Source organism: Bacillus rossius, chromosome 10 (assembly GCF_032445375.1).
Source record: "Bacillus rossius redtenbacheri isolate Brsri chromosome 10, Brsri_v3, whole genome shotgun sequence".
NCBI lineage: Eukaryota > Metazoa > Arthropoda > Insecta > Phasmatodea > Bacillidae > Bacillus > Bacillus rossius.
Window position 1 is genome coordinate 52,320,577 of NC_086337.1, and position 15,564 is coordinate 52,336,140.

The 15,564-nt window shown below is 38.2% G+C and overlaps 1 protein-coding gene across 5 annotated transcripts in view; it reads left to right on the forward strand.

Annotated features, from left to right (window-relative positions):
* The window catches only part of LOC134536133 (uncharacterized), a 37,543-nt gene extending 22,396 nt beyond the window's left edge, over nt 1-15,147 (forward strand). For all 5 annotated transcript variants that reach the window (XM_063375725.1, XM_063375721.1, XM_063375722.1 and 2 more), the window contains 4 exons: nt 742-961; nt 5,870-5,980; nt 6,382-6,500; nt 8,414-15,147. In XM_063375725.1, the coding sequence (XP_063231795.1) occupies nt 742-961; nt 5,870-5,980; nt 6,382-6,500; nt 8,414-8,567 (604 nt within the window). In that variant the 3' untranslated portion in view covers nt 8,568-15,147. The remainder of the gene's footprint in view (nt 1-741; nt 962-5,869; nt 5,981-6,381; nt 6,501-8,413) is intronic.
* Nucleotides 15,148-15,564: the final 417 nt, after the last annotated feature.

The following is a 15,564-nucleotide window of genomic DNA, read 5'->3' on the forward strand; positions in this document are numbered from 1 at the left end:
TTGTTTGTATTCTGTATTAATAATATTACTCTTTTGTCTTAACTCGGAAAATGCGAGCTCCTACGTAGGTAGCGTTATGCCCAATCCCTGCTAAACCATGCTGCTCATGGATTTTTTTTTTTACAATATAATTTAAGTTTAGGTTGTTCAATCTCAAAAATGCAAGTTAAAATTTATTTAGATAAATATTAGTGCTGTAAATTGATTTTAAAGGATGAACAAATTTTGATAACGGACACACCAATGGGGGAAAATGTATTTGATTTAGTGTTCTGATTTTTCTGGAATAATTTAGAGCGTTGGGCGGATGTGCTCCTAGTTGCTTATAACATACATGTTGACATTATTACAGAATTTCAGTTCTGAAAGGTGTGACGTAAAACGGTAGGTTGGAGTTACAAGATGATAATGCTCGGTTGGTGCCACCAGGGTCCTCCCCCCGGGAAAATTTTGTATTTCAAGGTGGCAAACGGTGCTATTTAAGCAGTTTTATCATCTAAAAATTGATTACACAGCAATTTCTTTGTACCCCCGTTTGCCCCCACTTCAAGGTTTCAAAGGGGGGGGGGGGGGGACAAAATACCCTTGCCCCCCCCCCCCCCTTGTTGCGCCCCTGGTCGGTGCCGACGCAGCCAGTCAGGAGCGAGAGGGTGAGCGGTGGCTACATTATAATTGTATTAGTATTGTTTTGTGTTTTTCTTCATTCATGTTGATTATTGCGAGTGGGGGGGGGCGGTGCAGGCCGGACATCTGGAGCGACTGCGCCGACGTGGCGGCGGGGAAGGCGGCGTGCGAGCGCTGCGTGCTGGCGGGAGAGGGCGCCGGCAGCGTGCAGCGCCGGCGGCTGCGAGAGGAGCTGAGCCGCGACGGGGAGCAGCTGCTCTCTGACCTCAGCTACTTCCAGCACCTGTACCTGGGCTCGGACTGGCCCGAGGACGGCGCCCCGCCTGCCGCGCCCCAGGTGACTGACTGACTCGTCTCGTCGAGCGACCCCATTTGTTGCGACCACCTCTCTATTTTAACCCGATTTCGAGGAACCGTGAAAAAATAGCCCGAAAATCCGAAGAAAATGGGACCGAAAATAAGTTAGGGACCGGAAGAATTCGCGGGTTCGACGACCTGCGGGTTGAACTCCGTAGTTGTACGTACGCTCGGTCAAATGCCACACCCGCTCGTTGGCCGCTGTCTTGCGAGACGTCTCAACGTATCAGCCTGCGATTCGATAAAGCTTCGGTCGGGCGTTTCTCATCAGTCCAGAGTCGTCCAGGTGAGTTGTGAGCCAATGGAAGAGGCGGCACCGAGGTATAACGATTTGTATTTCGGCCTGTCGCGAAATGAACTTCGCAAATTTTTTTACGGTCTCTGTGAATGGTACGAGCGGTGGGTGTCCCGTGTTCCAAAATGTTTGGGTCGAGTGGGGGAAGTTGAGAATGAGCACGCAAAGTTAGGGAAATTACTTGAAGTCTCGGGAAAAGTCGTGGAGGTATGTATGCTCCGTTCTTCCGTCGACCGAACTGTGAATTATGAAAGCATTTTGTCCCCTATGGTCTATTAGTGACATAGCAGGGTGTTGTATGAAATAAAGTGTGTGGAGAGACAACTATGCCAGCTATGATGGTGGAGGATGGAATTATTTTTTGTGGGCAAGAGGAAATTGCAAAATAAGTTAATTTTTTTAATAGTAATGGAGAAATTTCATTGTAGATTTGTGTGACCGTTCAAGCTCAAGTGTTTCAGTGTCTGAACATACTATCTGCATGTGGTCTCGATTGCATAAATAAATATGTACCTACCCTCTTTTATCGCATAATCGTCGCACCCATATTTTAGGGCGTCAAAATTTCATACCTGCCAACTTTTACGGATTGTCCGTAAGTTTTACGGATTTTAATACTGTTTTACGGACGTCTTTAATATCTTACGGATTTATTTTTGCGTGGTGGTTTATTACCGTTCACTGTACCGGCCATGTATACCTGCCAACTTTTACTGTACCGACGCACCGACGGAAGGCGGAATGAAAACAAAACAAGAGATAGATAGTTATTTGTATACAGTCAAACCTCGATTCTACGTACACTCACGGTTCTCCAAAATTTGTCCGTACGACCGAGTTGTACGTACGAACCAGTGAGGCCAAATTACGTCCATTTGTGGCTACTCCCCCCCCCCCCCCCATACTTTTTCCCACCGCTGCCACGGGAAATGAATTGCCGTTGCCGTGTCTATACACGGCACGTACATGTGCCTTTGGCAAACAAGTAAATTTTTTACATGTACGTATGTTTATTATGCCGGAATTAACGCATAACATATTTGCTCAAATAAAAAATTACAGTGGGTTCTTTATAAATGTAGATAAGATTAGCTAGTAGGCCTAAAAACATCATGAAAAAGTAACATTTATAGGCTGCAATGAGCATTTTAAATCGCAAATATATATATATTTTATAGAATAGTTTATTTATTTCGTATTTTTCCATAAGCGTAATAGCTTTTCTCTTGCTTCCGCTCATGATGTACGAAATGCGTGTCCAAAAAGTAGCGAAGGTCTTCAAAAACCGAAGCAAAATAAATCCAAGTAATGAAACAAAAAATCTAAATCCAGATGAAAATCGTAATCCAACCAAAATCCAAATCGTAGTCAGTTAAGAGTAGCAATAAGTCCGAGTAATTATAGCACGAGACGATCTAAAATGCACGAGGAAAAAACGTAAACTCACTATGTATGAACGTAACGGGAATATTACGTGGCTTGTAAGTTCTGATACTGTATTTATTTCATAACTTAGCCGAAATACTGGTGCGTATGAGATATAATCTTCACAAAATAAAATGAGCGGTGTCTTGTAACTGTTTTATACGTATTTTATAATTTAAGAAGTATTTCACAGTTGATGCATATTTTTTAACTAACCATTTATTTCAGGGAATTGTAAATAATTAATCATTGGTATCAAGACATCAAGATGAACGTAAACTTGAACGTGTCATGGCAGCGAGAAAACTGGTGCGTATACCAATAAACTGGTATTAGAACTGAACAAAACTGGTACACGGGAGGTGGAGCATATATTTTTCTCCGCTAAGCTCACGTCTATTGGCTGGCTGCTGATGGAACGTCACGAGTCTGGGCGGAGCGTAGAGTGAGATATACTGCGCATGCGCAGCTCAGGGAACAAAGAGAGCCAGCCGGCGGCTACACCGCGCCGTAACAACAGCTGACCGAGTACATGACCTTATCTGCGTACGGCGCGCTTTTGACGGTAAATATCCATCAATTTGCGGGGTTTTTTTAATTTTTTACTGTGATGCAAAGTGTATGTAGCCCATGTTTGTTATAAACACTGCAGGTTAAGACTGTATTTTAATAAACTTTAACGTATTTCTTACACTTTTCATATTTTTTAACTTTTTTTTTATTTTTCGCCTCATATTTCACGGTTTCTGAAATCTGTACGTACGACCGAGGTGTACGTACGAACTGGGGGCCGTACGAACGAGGTTTGACTGTATATGGTTTGGACTGGTCTACGTTTGTTTTCCTCCACTAACGCAACGAAAAAGTCTTGCGAAAAAGTGCTTCCTTAAACGGAGGAACGGACCACAATTGTGACGTCAGCCCTACCTCCTTGGTCTGTTCCTTGTTCCTTATATTATATACAAAATGGCTGACTATATGTTCGTAGTTCCAATGTACTGCTGCGCAACCGTTTTTTTTTTTTTTTTTTTTCGTTTGTATTTACGTGATGGGAACCATGAGTTAAGCTAGCCAACAAGAAATATATTCAGACTTCCCTTGCTGCGTATAACAACGAATTCTCGTGTATTCTGAAATCGCAAAAAGGAGAAACTTTTGTGTTTTGCACAGTGTGCCGGTGTGATTTTAGTATTGCTCATGGAGGTAGGTCCGACATAACTACACACGTTAAGTGTCCTAAGCATAGGAAAAACGTGCTTTCTGAGGAATAAAATAAGAAAATTGATAGCTTTTTCACCAGTACTGCACACACGGGGTTGGCAGTGACGAAAGCAGGCACTGTTGATGTCAAGTGGGCTGAATTATCAAGAGTTCGTGGAGTAGATGGCTTCCTGAAGTATAACAGACTGTCAAATGCTATCAATTCTGTCAATCCCCCACAGTAATTCAGAATGTGAGCACATTTTCAGTATGGTAAAATAAACAGAACCCAATTTAGGTCCTCCATATCATCTAAAACTTTGCAGTCTATTTCTGTGTTGAAATCAAGGAATTGTGTTTGTTATGAACAAAGATTTACCTCAGATTTATTAGGTAAAGCAAAGAAGGCAACTACTGCACATTCTAATTCTTAAAATTGCATCAAGGATGATAATCAGGAGATGACTGAAATATGTAACAAACATGTGATATAGCAAGGTATGTCTTTAAGTAATCTTGTTTAGTGAATACTATTGCTTTTGTTTTGTACGTGATCATTTTGCTTTTCATATGCATGCTGTGTAAATTGGCACATTCTGGATAGGTTTAGTTTCCCAGTACATTTACAATATTGACTGTATGAGGTTTTCATTCTAGGCCATCGATATGCCATTCATGTCATTAGTAAATTAGCAGAAACCAATGGAATAGAAAAATAGAAAATAATTGCACATAAAGCATGTAAAAAATTGCCGCATTTGATTTACGGTACATTTTCCCAATTTAAAAGTTTTCTTGATGACCAAACTAAAAAGTTGGCAGGTATGAAATTTGGATTAAAAAAACCTCTCGCGTAGACGTCGCATGATGTTTTTGGTCCCACTCTTGGATACAGAGCGCTTTGTGTAGGTATCTTATCCGTATAAAACAATGTATTTTAAAGTATGAATATAATATTTATTCAGAAATTATCGCGTACTTATTTAAATATCAGAAATACGAAGCTCTCTGATGTGTAAATTTTCTTTTAAAGACTTTTTAAACGTTTACCTTCATCTGTTCGTCCCAGTCACCGCGGTGTATCATTAAAAAAAAAGTGGCTATAGCTCGTTGCAATCATTACTGTTTGGTTATGTTGCTTCCTGTATAGAGCGCGCACACGTAGTCGAATATCGATATCTCACCGATTGCATGCTACGCGCGCACTCTATCCGGTACCGAGATAACTACATTTGATATCCCGCACTCTCTGTTTACTACGGTAGTTACGCGTTCGTTGGGCTTGCATTTGGATCACAGATATTTTTCTATTTAAATTTGAAGAAAGATTTTCAATGTATTACTTATTAATTTAAATTGTTTGGCATGCTCTTTTATACTTTACTTTGTAAATAAATGTACTTTCCATGAATGGGTTTTGTTTTTATGAATACTTTATCTAACAAAAAAAAAAAAATTTCCCATAATCGTTGCACCCCTACTTTTCAAACTTGATTTTAGAATAAAATGTGCGACAATTATGCTAGAAAACACGGTATGATTAAAATAAATAAATAGAATGCTAGCTATTGACAAAAGATTGTGTAATTGACCTTCAGTTTGAAATAAAAGTTACAGTGTTTAAGTGGGTACTACTATTATGGCAGTCTTTTGAATTTTCTGCAACATTTAAAATATATATACATGTAAAGTTTTTGGCATGTAGCTAAAAGTGTTATTTTAGCTATTTTAAAACACTTATTTTACTGAAATGTTTGTGCTGGAAAAAAAATTAAGAAATTTTATAGAAGCTGTATATAATGTTTCTTCCATTGAGCTTAGTATTTTTGATTTATTAATGATAGTACATAAATAGTGCAGCAATTTTTTTTTTATGATTTGAGAGATGTGATAAGGTAAAATGTGTCTTAATTATTCTACATATATTATATATTATATTTTAACACTTGCACTTGTAATTCTTCTCAGAAGGTGACCTGCCTCTCTTCGGCTGATCAGTCGCCCCAAGAAATCTCTCTCTATGCAGAGGATCGTGGGAGTGTGCCCACGCCTAACCAAACACCTGCTGGGAGAGGAAAGGTAAAGCGTGAGACCGTCGTGCCAGCCTGCATTTTCGGGAAGCCTAAGATGTCCATCAAGTTCTGTCCCTGCCCGAACACGCCCGAACACGCCCGAATATTCACCTTCGGCCAACCTCTGGATTTGTTTTATTTTTGCGCAGGAAAAATGAATTCAAATATTAAAAGTGGTCGGTTAGGTTAGCTACATTAAAACACTTTTAAACACTATGGACGGTTAGTTAGGTTAGTATAGCTACATTAAAATAAACAGAGAAATATATACATATATTTATAAACCCGAGGTTGGCCGAAGGTGAATACTCGGGCGTGTTCGGGCAGGGACAGAACTTGATGTACATCTTAGGCTTCCCTGCATTTTCGGTCCACGGGTGGGGGTCACGTCGTGTCTCTTTCCCCCAGTGCGTCGCGGGCTGCATCCTGGGGAGACTGCCCGGGGCGACCCAGCCTCCGAGAGAAGCCGGCTGCAAGCATAACGAACGACCCTTCAGCATCAGCGTCATCTCAAAGGACCGCAAAAGGTAAGCAGTCGTCCTGTTGGGAACACTGCATGGTAGGTCTGTAGTGGAAATTCTCTGGATGCCGTAAAAAAATAAAAATGTGATTGGTCAAGAGATTGCTTGGTTACTCTTTTTTTTTAAATGCAGGCAGGTTCTAACTCTGTAAGCATGTTTGTTCGCAGAACCCTCACTCACTCTTGAGTTTATTACGTTAATGTAATTTGAATTAATGTAATGTATTGGTTTTTGTGGCTCAGAAATAAAATGGATCTAAATGGTTTTAACTTTTTTTTTCCTTTCACGATCTTTTTTGATATATTATTTTATTGAATTCTTATTGGTTAACAATTTTAGTGAGTGACTGAGAGTGGAACAGGGCCTTGTGTCTTTCGAACGTTGGGGTTGTAATTTCGACTGGAGGACTGCACTTTATAGAAAATTATATCAGAGGGATTATCCACAGAGGAGTGACAGCCGGAATTGCTTGCACGGCACACCCATTGCCCATAAGGTTGCAACCCACCTGCACCATGTTCCTCATGTTCCTCAATTCTCATATGACGGAGTTAACAATGGGGCCTAGTGGAGGTACCCTTCAACAGGCAGTACCACCAACAGTTCAAAAGTTAAAATTTGTTCCTACATGCCATTTTCAACCTAGTTTATAGTGTTTATACGTAACAGGGGTCATTAGAGGCCATGACTGCGCTGTAACGGGGAGAATTAATCATTGACGTGGGTGGAAGGGAAACGGAAACAGCTCGACAAATCCTTCCGACTCGTGGCATTTGTTTCCCCACTTGTGGTGAATAGTAAAAGTTCAGTCCTAGCGGGATCGTAGGTGGGAGGTGTTTGATGTGGTCCCAATAGTTTGAAGTGCTACACCATGGGCTTTATCTCACTTGTTCATATGCAGCAGGGCGGAGGCCTTGATTTTGTGAATGAGGGGGTCCAGCATAACCATTGAAACATTTTTTATGATAATTTTTTTTTTAAATTGAGTTTTAAAAGAAATTTCTCACCAAAATCTCAGGGAACAAACAGTAGACTTGTAGAAGTCCAATGTTAACACATAGAAATTTAAGTAATGATTTTTGCTCGAGGGATGAAAACTGAACATCATTTTATATTTTGGTTTTTATGTAATTGTTTTTGTTACTTTTTTTCATAAGTCTATTGTTTAAAGTTTTAATTGAATCAAATCGTACATACTGATGTTATTTAATATATAAAACGCACATGTCAAGTTTTGTATGAAAAATTATGCTTACAACTAAAACATGTGCAAACCGGCATCAATAATATAGACTACTCGGAAACACAATTCCTGCTGCTGCTGTGTAAAGGGCATGTTGGACCGGATGCGGTGAGGAAATGCATTTATTTTAGCCTACTATGTATAAGGATTACAATGATGCTGTCGGTAACTTTATGTAGCTAACCCTGGGAGGGATGGGGTCTGGACCCTCTTGGCTACGTCCCTGATGCACGTGTGTGGACTGAGAGGAGGTTCGATGCTGCTGGCCGTAGAGAATGTGAGTGGGAGAGGGGGACGCACCACAACGTTGAACGTACAATAAACGCCGAATGTCAAAATTGACCACAACGCAGACAGCTAGAAAACTGCTGTGTACCACAACGCCGAAATATGTCATTGCATGACTGCCACGAAGGTTACGTTTGGTAAGGTTACCACACAAATTCGTTCAGTTGTTTTTCATTTTACTCCTGTGCCCCCCCCCCCCCCTCCCGCCCCCCCCCCTCCCCACCCAGCAAAATCATTTTTCGGCGTTGTGGTACACAGCAGTTTTCTAGCTGTCGGCGTTGTGGTCAATTTTGACATTCGGCGTTATTGTACATTCGGTGTAATTGCACGTTCTGCGTTGTGGTAACGACCCGTGGGAGAGTGCACGGGCGTGTATGTGTGTGTGCAGGAGACACTCGGCCAGCCAGCGGGCGTGCGCGCTCCCGTGGGACGTGTCGTGCCGGGCCGTGCTGGTCGCGGATGCCGCCTGCCTGGAGGGAGTGGCGTGCCCGCTGCGCGCGAGTAGCGCCGGCGGGCACGCTCTACGACCGGTCACCCTCTGAGGGTGCCGCCGACCTTAGCTTCAATTGTAACTCCTGCCTCCCTGCCCCTCCCCCCAGCCGCGCGCGCTGTCCCCAGGCGGCGGGCCTGTTGGCCTTCCGTGCACGGTCCCCACCCGCTCCGTGTCGCATGCACCCGATTCTCTGACTATTTTTTTTTTAATATTATTATTTTGCTTTAGCGCGTTGGGTGCCGTGCGTGCTCAAGTGAGCGGGCGTTCCTCCATCGTTCTTCTTATTAGCTATAAAATTTATTAATGGAAAATTTTTTGTTTCTCTCTCTCTCTCTCTCTCTCTCTCTCTCTCTCTCTCTCTCTCGGTTGGAGGGAGCGGCGTGCGGCAAATATCCGCCCCTGGGCTGCGTCGCTGCTGCGGCTGGGAGCGGCACCCTGTAACATAAGCTCGTGTATTTATTCTGTATGTGTGAGCTGCGAACAGGGCTGTTTTTTCCCTGCCGTTCTGGGAATAGAACAAGGTTTGCGTCCACCCCCCGCCGCCGAAACCGTTTTTGTGACAGTCCCCTATCTGTGCTTTGTTTTGTTGTTGTGCATGATGGGGCCGCCTAACCACACGAACTATTAGCGTGTTTGTCCGTCTGTGGAATATTGTTTGTGTGTATGTGGTGCGTGCGTGCTTGAGTAAGTTGCCCACACGTGGAGACTTTTTAATGTTGTAGGTAGTTTTGTGTGTGTGCATTAGGCATCAAAATCTGTGCAGAGTTTTTCAATGGATTGTGTAAGCTCAAAAAAATGCATAAAATATTAAAAATATTGCATGAGTAAGTTCAGAATGACGGTGACAACGATGAGGCTCATATATTAGTGTTGTTCGGTGCTGTGCTGAATTAGGAATAGTCAGTTTTGTTTTATGGAGAATTATTTTCCTTCGTTAATTTTGTTTTTTGAAACAATTGTTAAAATTCTTTTGAAACAGTTCAACTTCTCTTGTTAGTTTTACTTATATAAAAATACAACTTTTGTTTAAGTGAAGTCTCACATGTTTTTTGCATACTAGGCAAATAGTCTATTCCAACACTGCTAATCTCACCATAGACTTTTGCCAAACCAGGAATTTTTCAGCACAGAAAGAAAAGCAGAATGTGCAATGTAGAGACATTCGAATGAGCGGAGTAATAACTGTCAAACTGGCATTTGTTGTCTCGCTGCATAGTGAAAACATTGTTACGATACGTTATTTGTAGTGTAGTGTAACAAATAGAGTAGTAGATTAAAAGCATTATAATTGTTTGAAACAGTTTGTGTGTATAGTAAAAGTAGACTGATTTTAATGTTACAATGTGTGTGTACACTATGCAGAGAATTGTTGAATTCATTTTTGTTGCAAGAGTAATTATTCAGATATTTGTAACAAAGATATACCACGTGCATCAGTCAGTCCAAGACATAATATACATATTTGTTTGTGTAATGTGACTGCTGTGAAAGTCTTTAACTTTTTTCTCTCTTGTTGATGGATGTAGGCATTTTGTTTTAGTTTTTGTGTATGTATAAATATATATATATTCAGCATATTTTTTTTAGGTCGAATATGTGTGGGGTGGAAAAATTTGTTCTATTCCCAGCGTGAATTTTGCAGAGTGCGCATAACTCGGCTTAGTCAAGGTGCTATCTCTTGTTGAAACCTTGAAGTCTGCTAGGAGACTTGATATGTATGCTGTTGCAAATTACCATGTTTGGTATTTATAATAAAAAAAAAAATAGGATCTATGTATTTAATTTGTTATAGTGACAGTAGTTAAATTGTTTTTGCATAGTTTCTTTTTCCTCTTGTTCATTTGCAGCAGTTACCATATGCCAAGAAGTAATTTTGGTAGTTTAGTTTACACTGATTGTTGTAGGTACCATCGCATGTTTAAACAAGCAGTACGTGTATGCTTTAGGAGTGTACATAAACTTTTTTTTTCCTCACTGCTTGTGACTACACATGTAGAAAATTAAATGTGAGCTGAGATAGCTCGTAAATGGTGTAGGATTCCATGTGTTCTGAGAGATGCCCATTTCCAAAGCATGTGTGTTTACTTTGTAGAAGTGGGGTTCAAAGAGATTTGAGCATGTTGAGGTCGTTTTCCATTGTGTAATCTATTAAAATCCATCGATCTTGTAGACCATCTTGCTTGTAATAAGTTGTCATGGAAACTTTTTATTTATCTACCATGCTGCAAATACTACTGGCAAGATTTTTGAATTTTCCAGTAAGTTTCTGCAAAGAATTTTGCTCTGCAAAACTTATTTGTTGTGTGTGTGTGTGTGTGCATGCAGTCATGAGAAATGTGGCGTGGGTTAAGAATGTAATGTCATGTCCTTCATATTCACTGGCCAATCTATGAATGTATCTGTGTTATACAAAGCTTGTTAGTTTGAGGACTTGGGAGTAAGTCCTTCAGTGAGATTTTTTTTTTATAGTTATATAAATTCAATAATAATTTTATGGCTCCCTTTCTCATCTCTAATTTTTTGGCGGCTTGCATCAGCTTTATGCTGCTTCATCGAAATGCATTTAATTTTATTGGTAAACATAGTTTTAATGATGTTAGATGAGAGTTTTAGATGCCTAGATTATAATCATAATTTCACCTTTGAAATATGTCCTTTCAGTTTTCAAATTTATATAAACTTATGTGAAGAATTATCGATAAGTTTGATAAACAAAATAGCAAATGTGTAATGAATTTGAAGGGCATGTTCATAGTTGTTTGAGAGTTTGGAATTCATGGCTTACGGCTGTAATGAGGTGTACGAAATGTTAGTTGTGTATTTGTACAATTTGTCGTGTGGAAAATTTCTGAGCAGCTTTGTGTGAGGTGCTTAAGAATGTCTGTGTGATTGGAGTGCATGGTTTTTGTATGTGCTGTAGCAACACAGTTGCTGATTGTACGTGGACAACAGATGTTCAAGTGTACACTGCAACTTTGATGTGGGTGCAAAGTTGCGCTCTTCTCAACTCGAAGCAATATGGTGAACATTATGTAGATACTCCTAGTAGTCCTCTTTTGAGTTAACGTTTCGTGAAAATTTTTTCTGATCACACATTTGAACAAATGTGCTTGCGTAGTTTCTGGATAGAACAGCTATGTATATTTTGTCTCTTTCTTTCATCACTTTCTTGCATCTTGATATTGTAATGAGGTGGAAAGGTGCATTGTAAATATAAAAAGTATTCAGCTTATCTTTGGCATGCGTGCCCATGGTAGGATTTTTTTTTTCTTCTCATGACCTGATGAAGGTATTTTACAACAGATGTTAATGACGTGCACAGTAAAAACAATTGTGCATGGGTTTTTTGTTTGTGGGGGATGGTGTAGCATTTTTGGAAGATTGAAATTTGTGATCCCAGTTACCAGTTCTAGATACTGTATGGTCATGTTGGATTTGTGGCCGTGTTGGACGTTCTGTTACACTCTGGTTTGTAGCCTGTATCTGGGAGTTCAGTGAAATGTAATAGCAAGTATCTTATATAGGTAATTAACATCTTTATTGCTTTGAAAAGTTGATTCACGTGAAAAATCTATTTTCAGTCATTTGAAATGATTGGAAATTTTATTCTTTGATACACTAATAATACCTATAGATTCTTTAGCCATAGATGAGAAATGGTGGAAAGTTTTTGTTTCTTAGAAATTTTTACAAATAGATGATGTTTGTTTTTTATCAGGTAAATTTTATTTATTTTGGATATCATGAACTGTGTACTGGTTTGATTTTTTTTTCTGCAAAATTTGTTACTCATTATATTATTTAATGAACAAAAGTAATATTCTTTAATACATATTGATAAGTGTGTAAGGTGTAGCTGTAATACAGTCAGTATTGAGAATGCTGAAATCAAAAATCATTAATGAAACTAGATTCTACAAATAATTGAAAATGAGAATCTTGCAGGTACAGTATTTTATCAGGACTAATGTCATCTCTTAGAATGCACTTATGAAATACTAATTGCAATGTAAAACCTGCAAAGCTATTTATTTGGTATATTCTGTGGCTAATGTATGGGTGTAAAATTTTAATATGAGTATCTAAATTCTAGTTTTCAATATTAAAGGATTTTTTTTTTAATTGTTTAAGTTGTAAAGGACTTTTGTTACTGAAGTTACAAAAATTTAATTGCCCTACTTTCAGAAGTATGTGTCCTGAAAGTTTTGTATGATGGTACAAAAGTATGTACCTCTGTGGACAGTATGTTTCTAATAATCTTTATTTTTGGAATGGTCAGTTTATTTTAAGACCATTTTCCTCAAATAAAATTTTGTGAAACTCTTGAGGATAAGCTGCAGACTGCAGTGGTCAACATTATTCAGACCATTAAAAAAATAATAATAATAATTACTGCTTTTGATTGATTGCAAATGTTTTAGCAATACAATTGCAGTTTATTTATTAATGAGGTAGTTATTCTTGTTTCAATTGACTCAATCCAGTTTTCGTGTCAGGGTGAAAATTTGAAGATTGCTATTTATAAGAAGTCAGTTAAAAGAAGATGCATTTGCATTATTACTATATTTTTCTTTTGTGATAAGTGCTGATGATAGTTCCCCTCCCCCGGTGTATTGCATGGGTTTTTACTGTGTAGAAAATATGGATGTTTCCGTCGTAAGTTTGGCATCCCTTCTCCCTTGCATACCTAGACCCAATTTGTTTGATTTGAATTCCAAGCCTAAGGTTTTTTCTTTCAAAGTCCTGGCCTGCAGTTAAAATGACACCCTCTTTGGTAGACATCTGTCCGCTCGTGATTGGGATAACTGGAGCTTCTCCCGAAAGATGATTTTTTTATTATTCTTTCGAGCAATTTCAAGGAAACTATTCAGAAATTTTGTGATTGCACGTTAGTTGAAACAGTGGGGGCCCGCTTGCCCCGGTAGAAAGTAAAGCCGTCCATCTCGCAGCATTTATCAGGTATTATGTTTTAGAAACAAGTTCATAACTAGTTGTGCTGTGAAACTCGGGATTAATATCTGGAGATGCTCGAATTTGCATCCAGGAAAGAAGCTTTAAACAATTAGTATTCTTTCTTTTGGTCCAACAGTGGATTTGGAAATTGTCATTAAATACAAATGTTTATAAGTAGTACTAATTTAAATATGAGTTTTTTTTTTGTGCCTGGCAGGTGGGGGGGTTAGCTTCTACTGTTAACTTGCAATCATATTGGTCATTGCTGTACTATTATAAATGTGTGATCTGGATAAAATTCTCCTAGTTTAAACTGAAAACTGGATTGGTAAATCAATTAAAAACTTGAATAATGAAAAGAAAAAATATAGGTTGATAGTATGTTGAGTAATATGGTTTTTGTCACGTTGCACATGTTTTTATTTTGATAGTGTTATGAGAGGCTATGCGAAAATGTTTTCCGGCAACGATGTTATTTGTTTCAAGTTTCTAAAATGCACCCCACACATTTGATTAATAATTCCATGCTTCTGTTGCGGACATAAGACGTACTTAATTTCCTAACAACATTTGGATTTGGCTGCTTGAAACAAATAACATTTTTGTTTGTGTTTGATTTTTGAGTGTGGATGTACGTGTGTGTTAAATAGTCATGTTTACCAACTTTAAATGTGCTTCGTGACAACTTCCATGACAAATTCAGGCATAGCAAGAACGTGTGCTAATTGAACCAGTGAGTATATTGTTAAGTGAGCCTAAAGGTATTGTAATATACTCCAGCATTTTGTGAGTTCTCTGTTGTAGTTGAATATGGAGTGAGGCAAAACTGATCATTTATAGTTTATTTCTCGTTGAATGATGATGTGCTGAAGCACTCCAAGTTCCTCACAGAATCTTTAAATAAACCTAAGGCTCTCTTAATTTTTTTTATTTTGCTTAAAGTTGGTAAACATGACAGCCTTTAGAGAAACTTAGTATGAATTTGGAAAAAAAAAATTGGCAGTTCTGTAAAATGATACTGCCCTTTGTAAATGCACTTCTGCAACAGTTAGTTCAAATAATAAAATAATATAGTTACAACCAAGGTGCCATTTCCTTTGATAATTAGATTTTTTCCCTTTAAATTTCATATCCACTTGAAAGTAATTAAATGTGTAACCCCTTGTAACCTCAGATGTCATGAATGTCTAAAGCCATTATGAGACACTGTTAAGCTTTTGTGAGACATTACATTACTATCATATGAATCATAAAATGGATATGAGCTTGATTCCTGTAACATTTGGTGATCTTGCTGTAAGATACTGTTTGCCCTTTCCAGTGTCAAAATATATGCATCTTGGTTGTCTTCACATACTGTTGCAGTTTTTTCCTATAGCTAAACTGTATGCATTAAAAAAAATTTTTTTTGCAACATTTAATGATAAACATAAAGAACTTTGAATTATAAACCTATTGTATGAATAAAAATTTTTGTAAAGGAGCATCAACTAAGTTTTGGATTTTTTTTTTTTTTTTTTTTTAATTTTTCTAATTCTTATTAGAATATTATTTTTTTGTTATTAGATATTTGATTTTTTAAAAGGGAAAAAATGGATGCTCCTGTTTAAATTACGTAAATAAAAATACTTATTTGACTGTAATATTTGAATTAACCAATAAAGAAATTAAATCAATGCAATCTTTTCATTAATTATTTTTGAGTGTTGCTAATTTGCCGAAACAAATTTTTTGTCTTGGTGGTGTAAAGAGAATTTACCTTGCTGAATCCTGCAGTGCTATTTAAATGCTCACAAGTAGACTTGTTGGCATGCACATAGTGTACCCTTCTGTGCCAAACAAGCACATTCTAATCATACAAAAATTAAATTGTCAGGATGTATATGTAGGCTTTGTACTTTTACGGTGCTTTATAAAACAGTTTGGATATAGGTAGTATCTACAGTAAAACTTGCTTAAGACGTTCCCGCGTAACACGTTTACCCGTTTATTAAGTTAAAAAAATTATTCCCTTGATCACTTCCATATATCCCTATGTTAATATTTCCCTTTCATAACGTTTGTCTTTATATATGCTTCCCGCATATAACGTT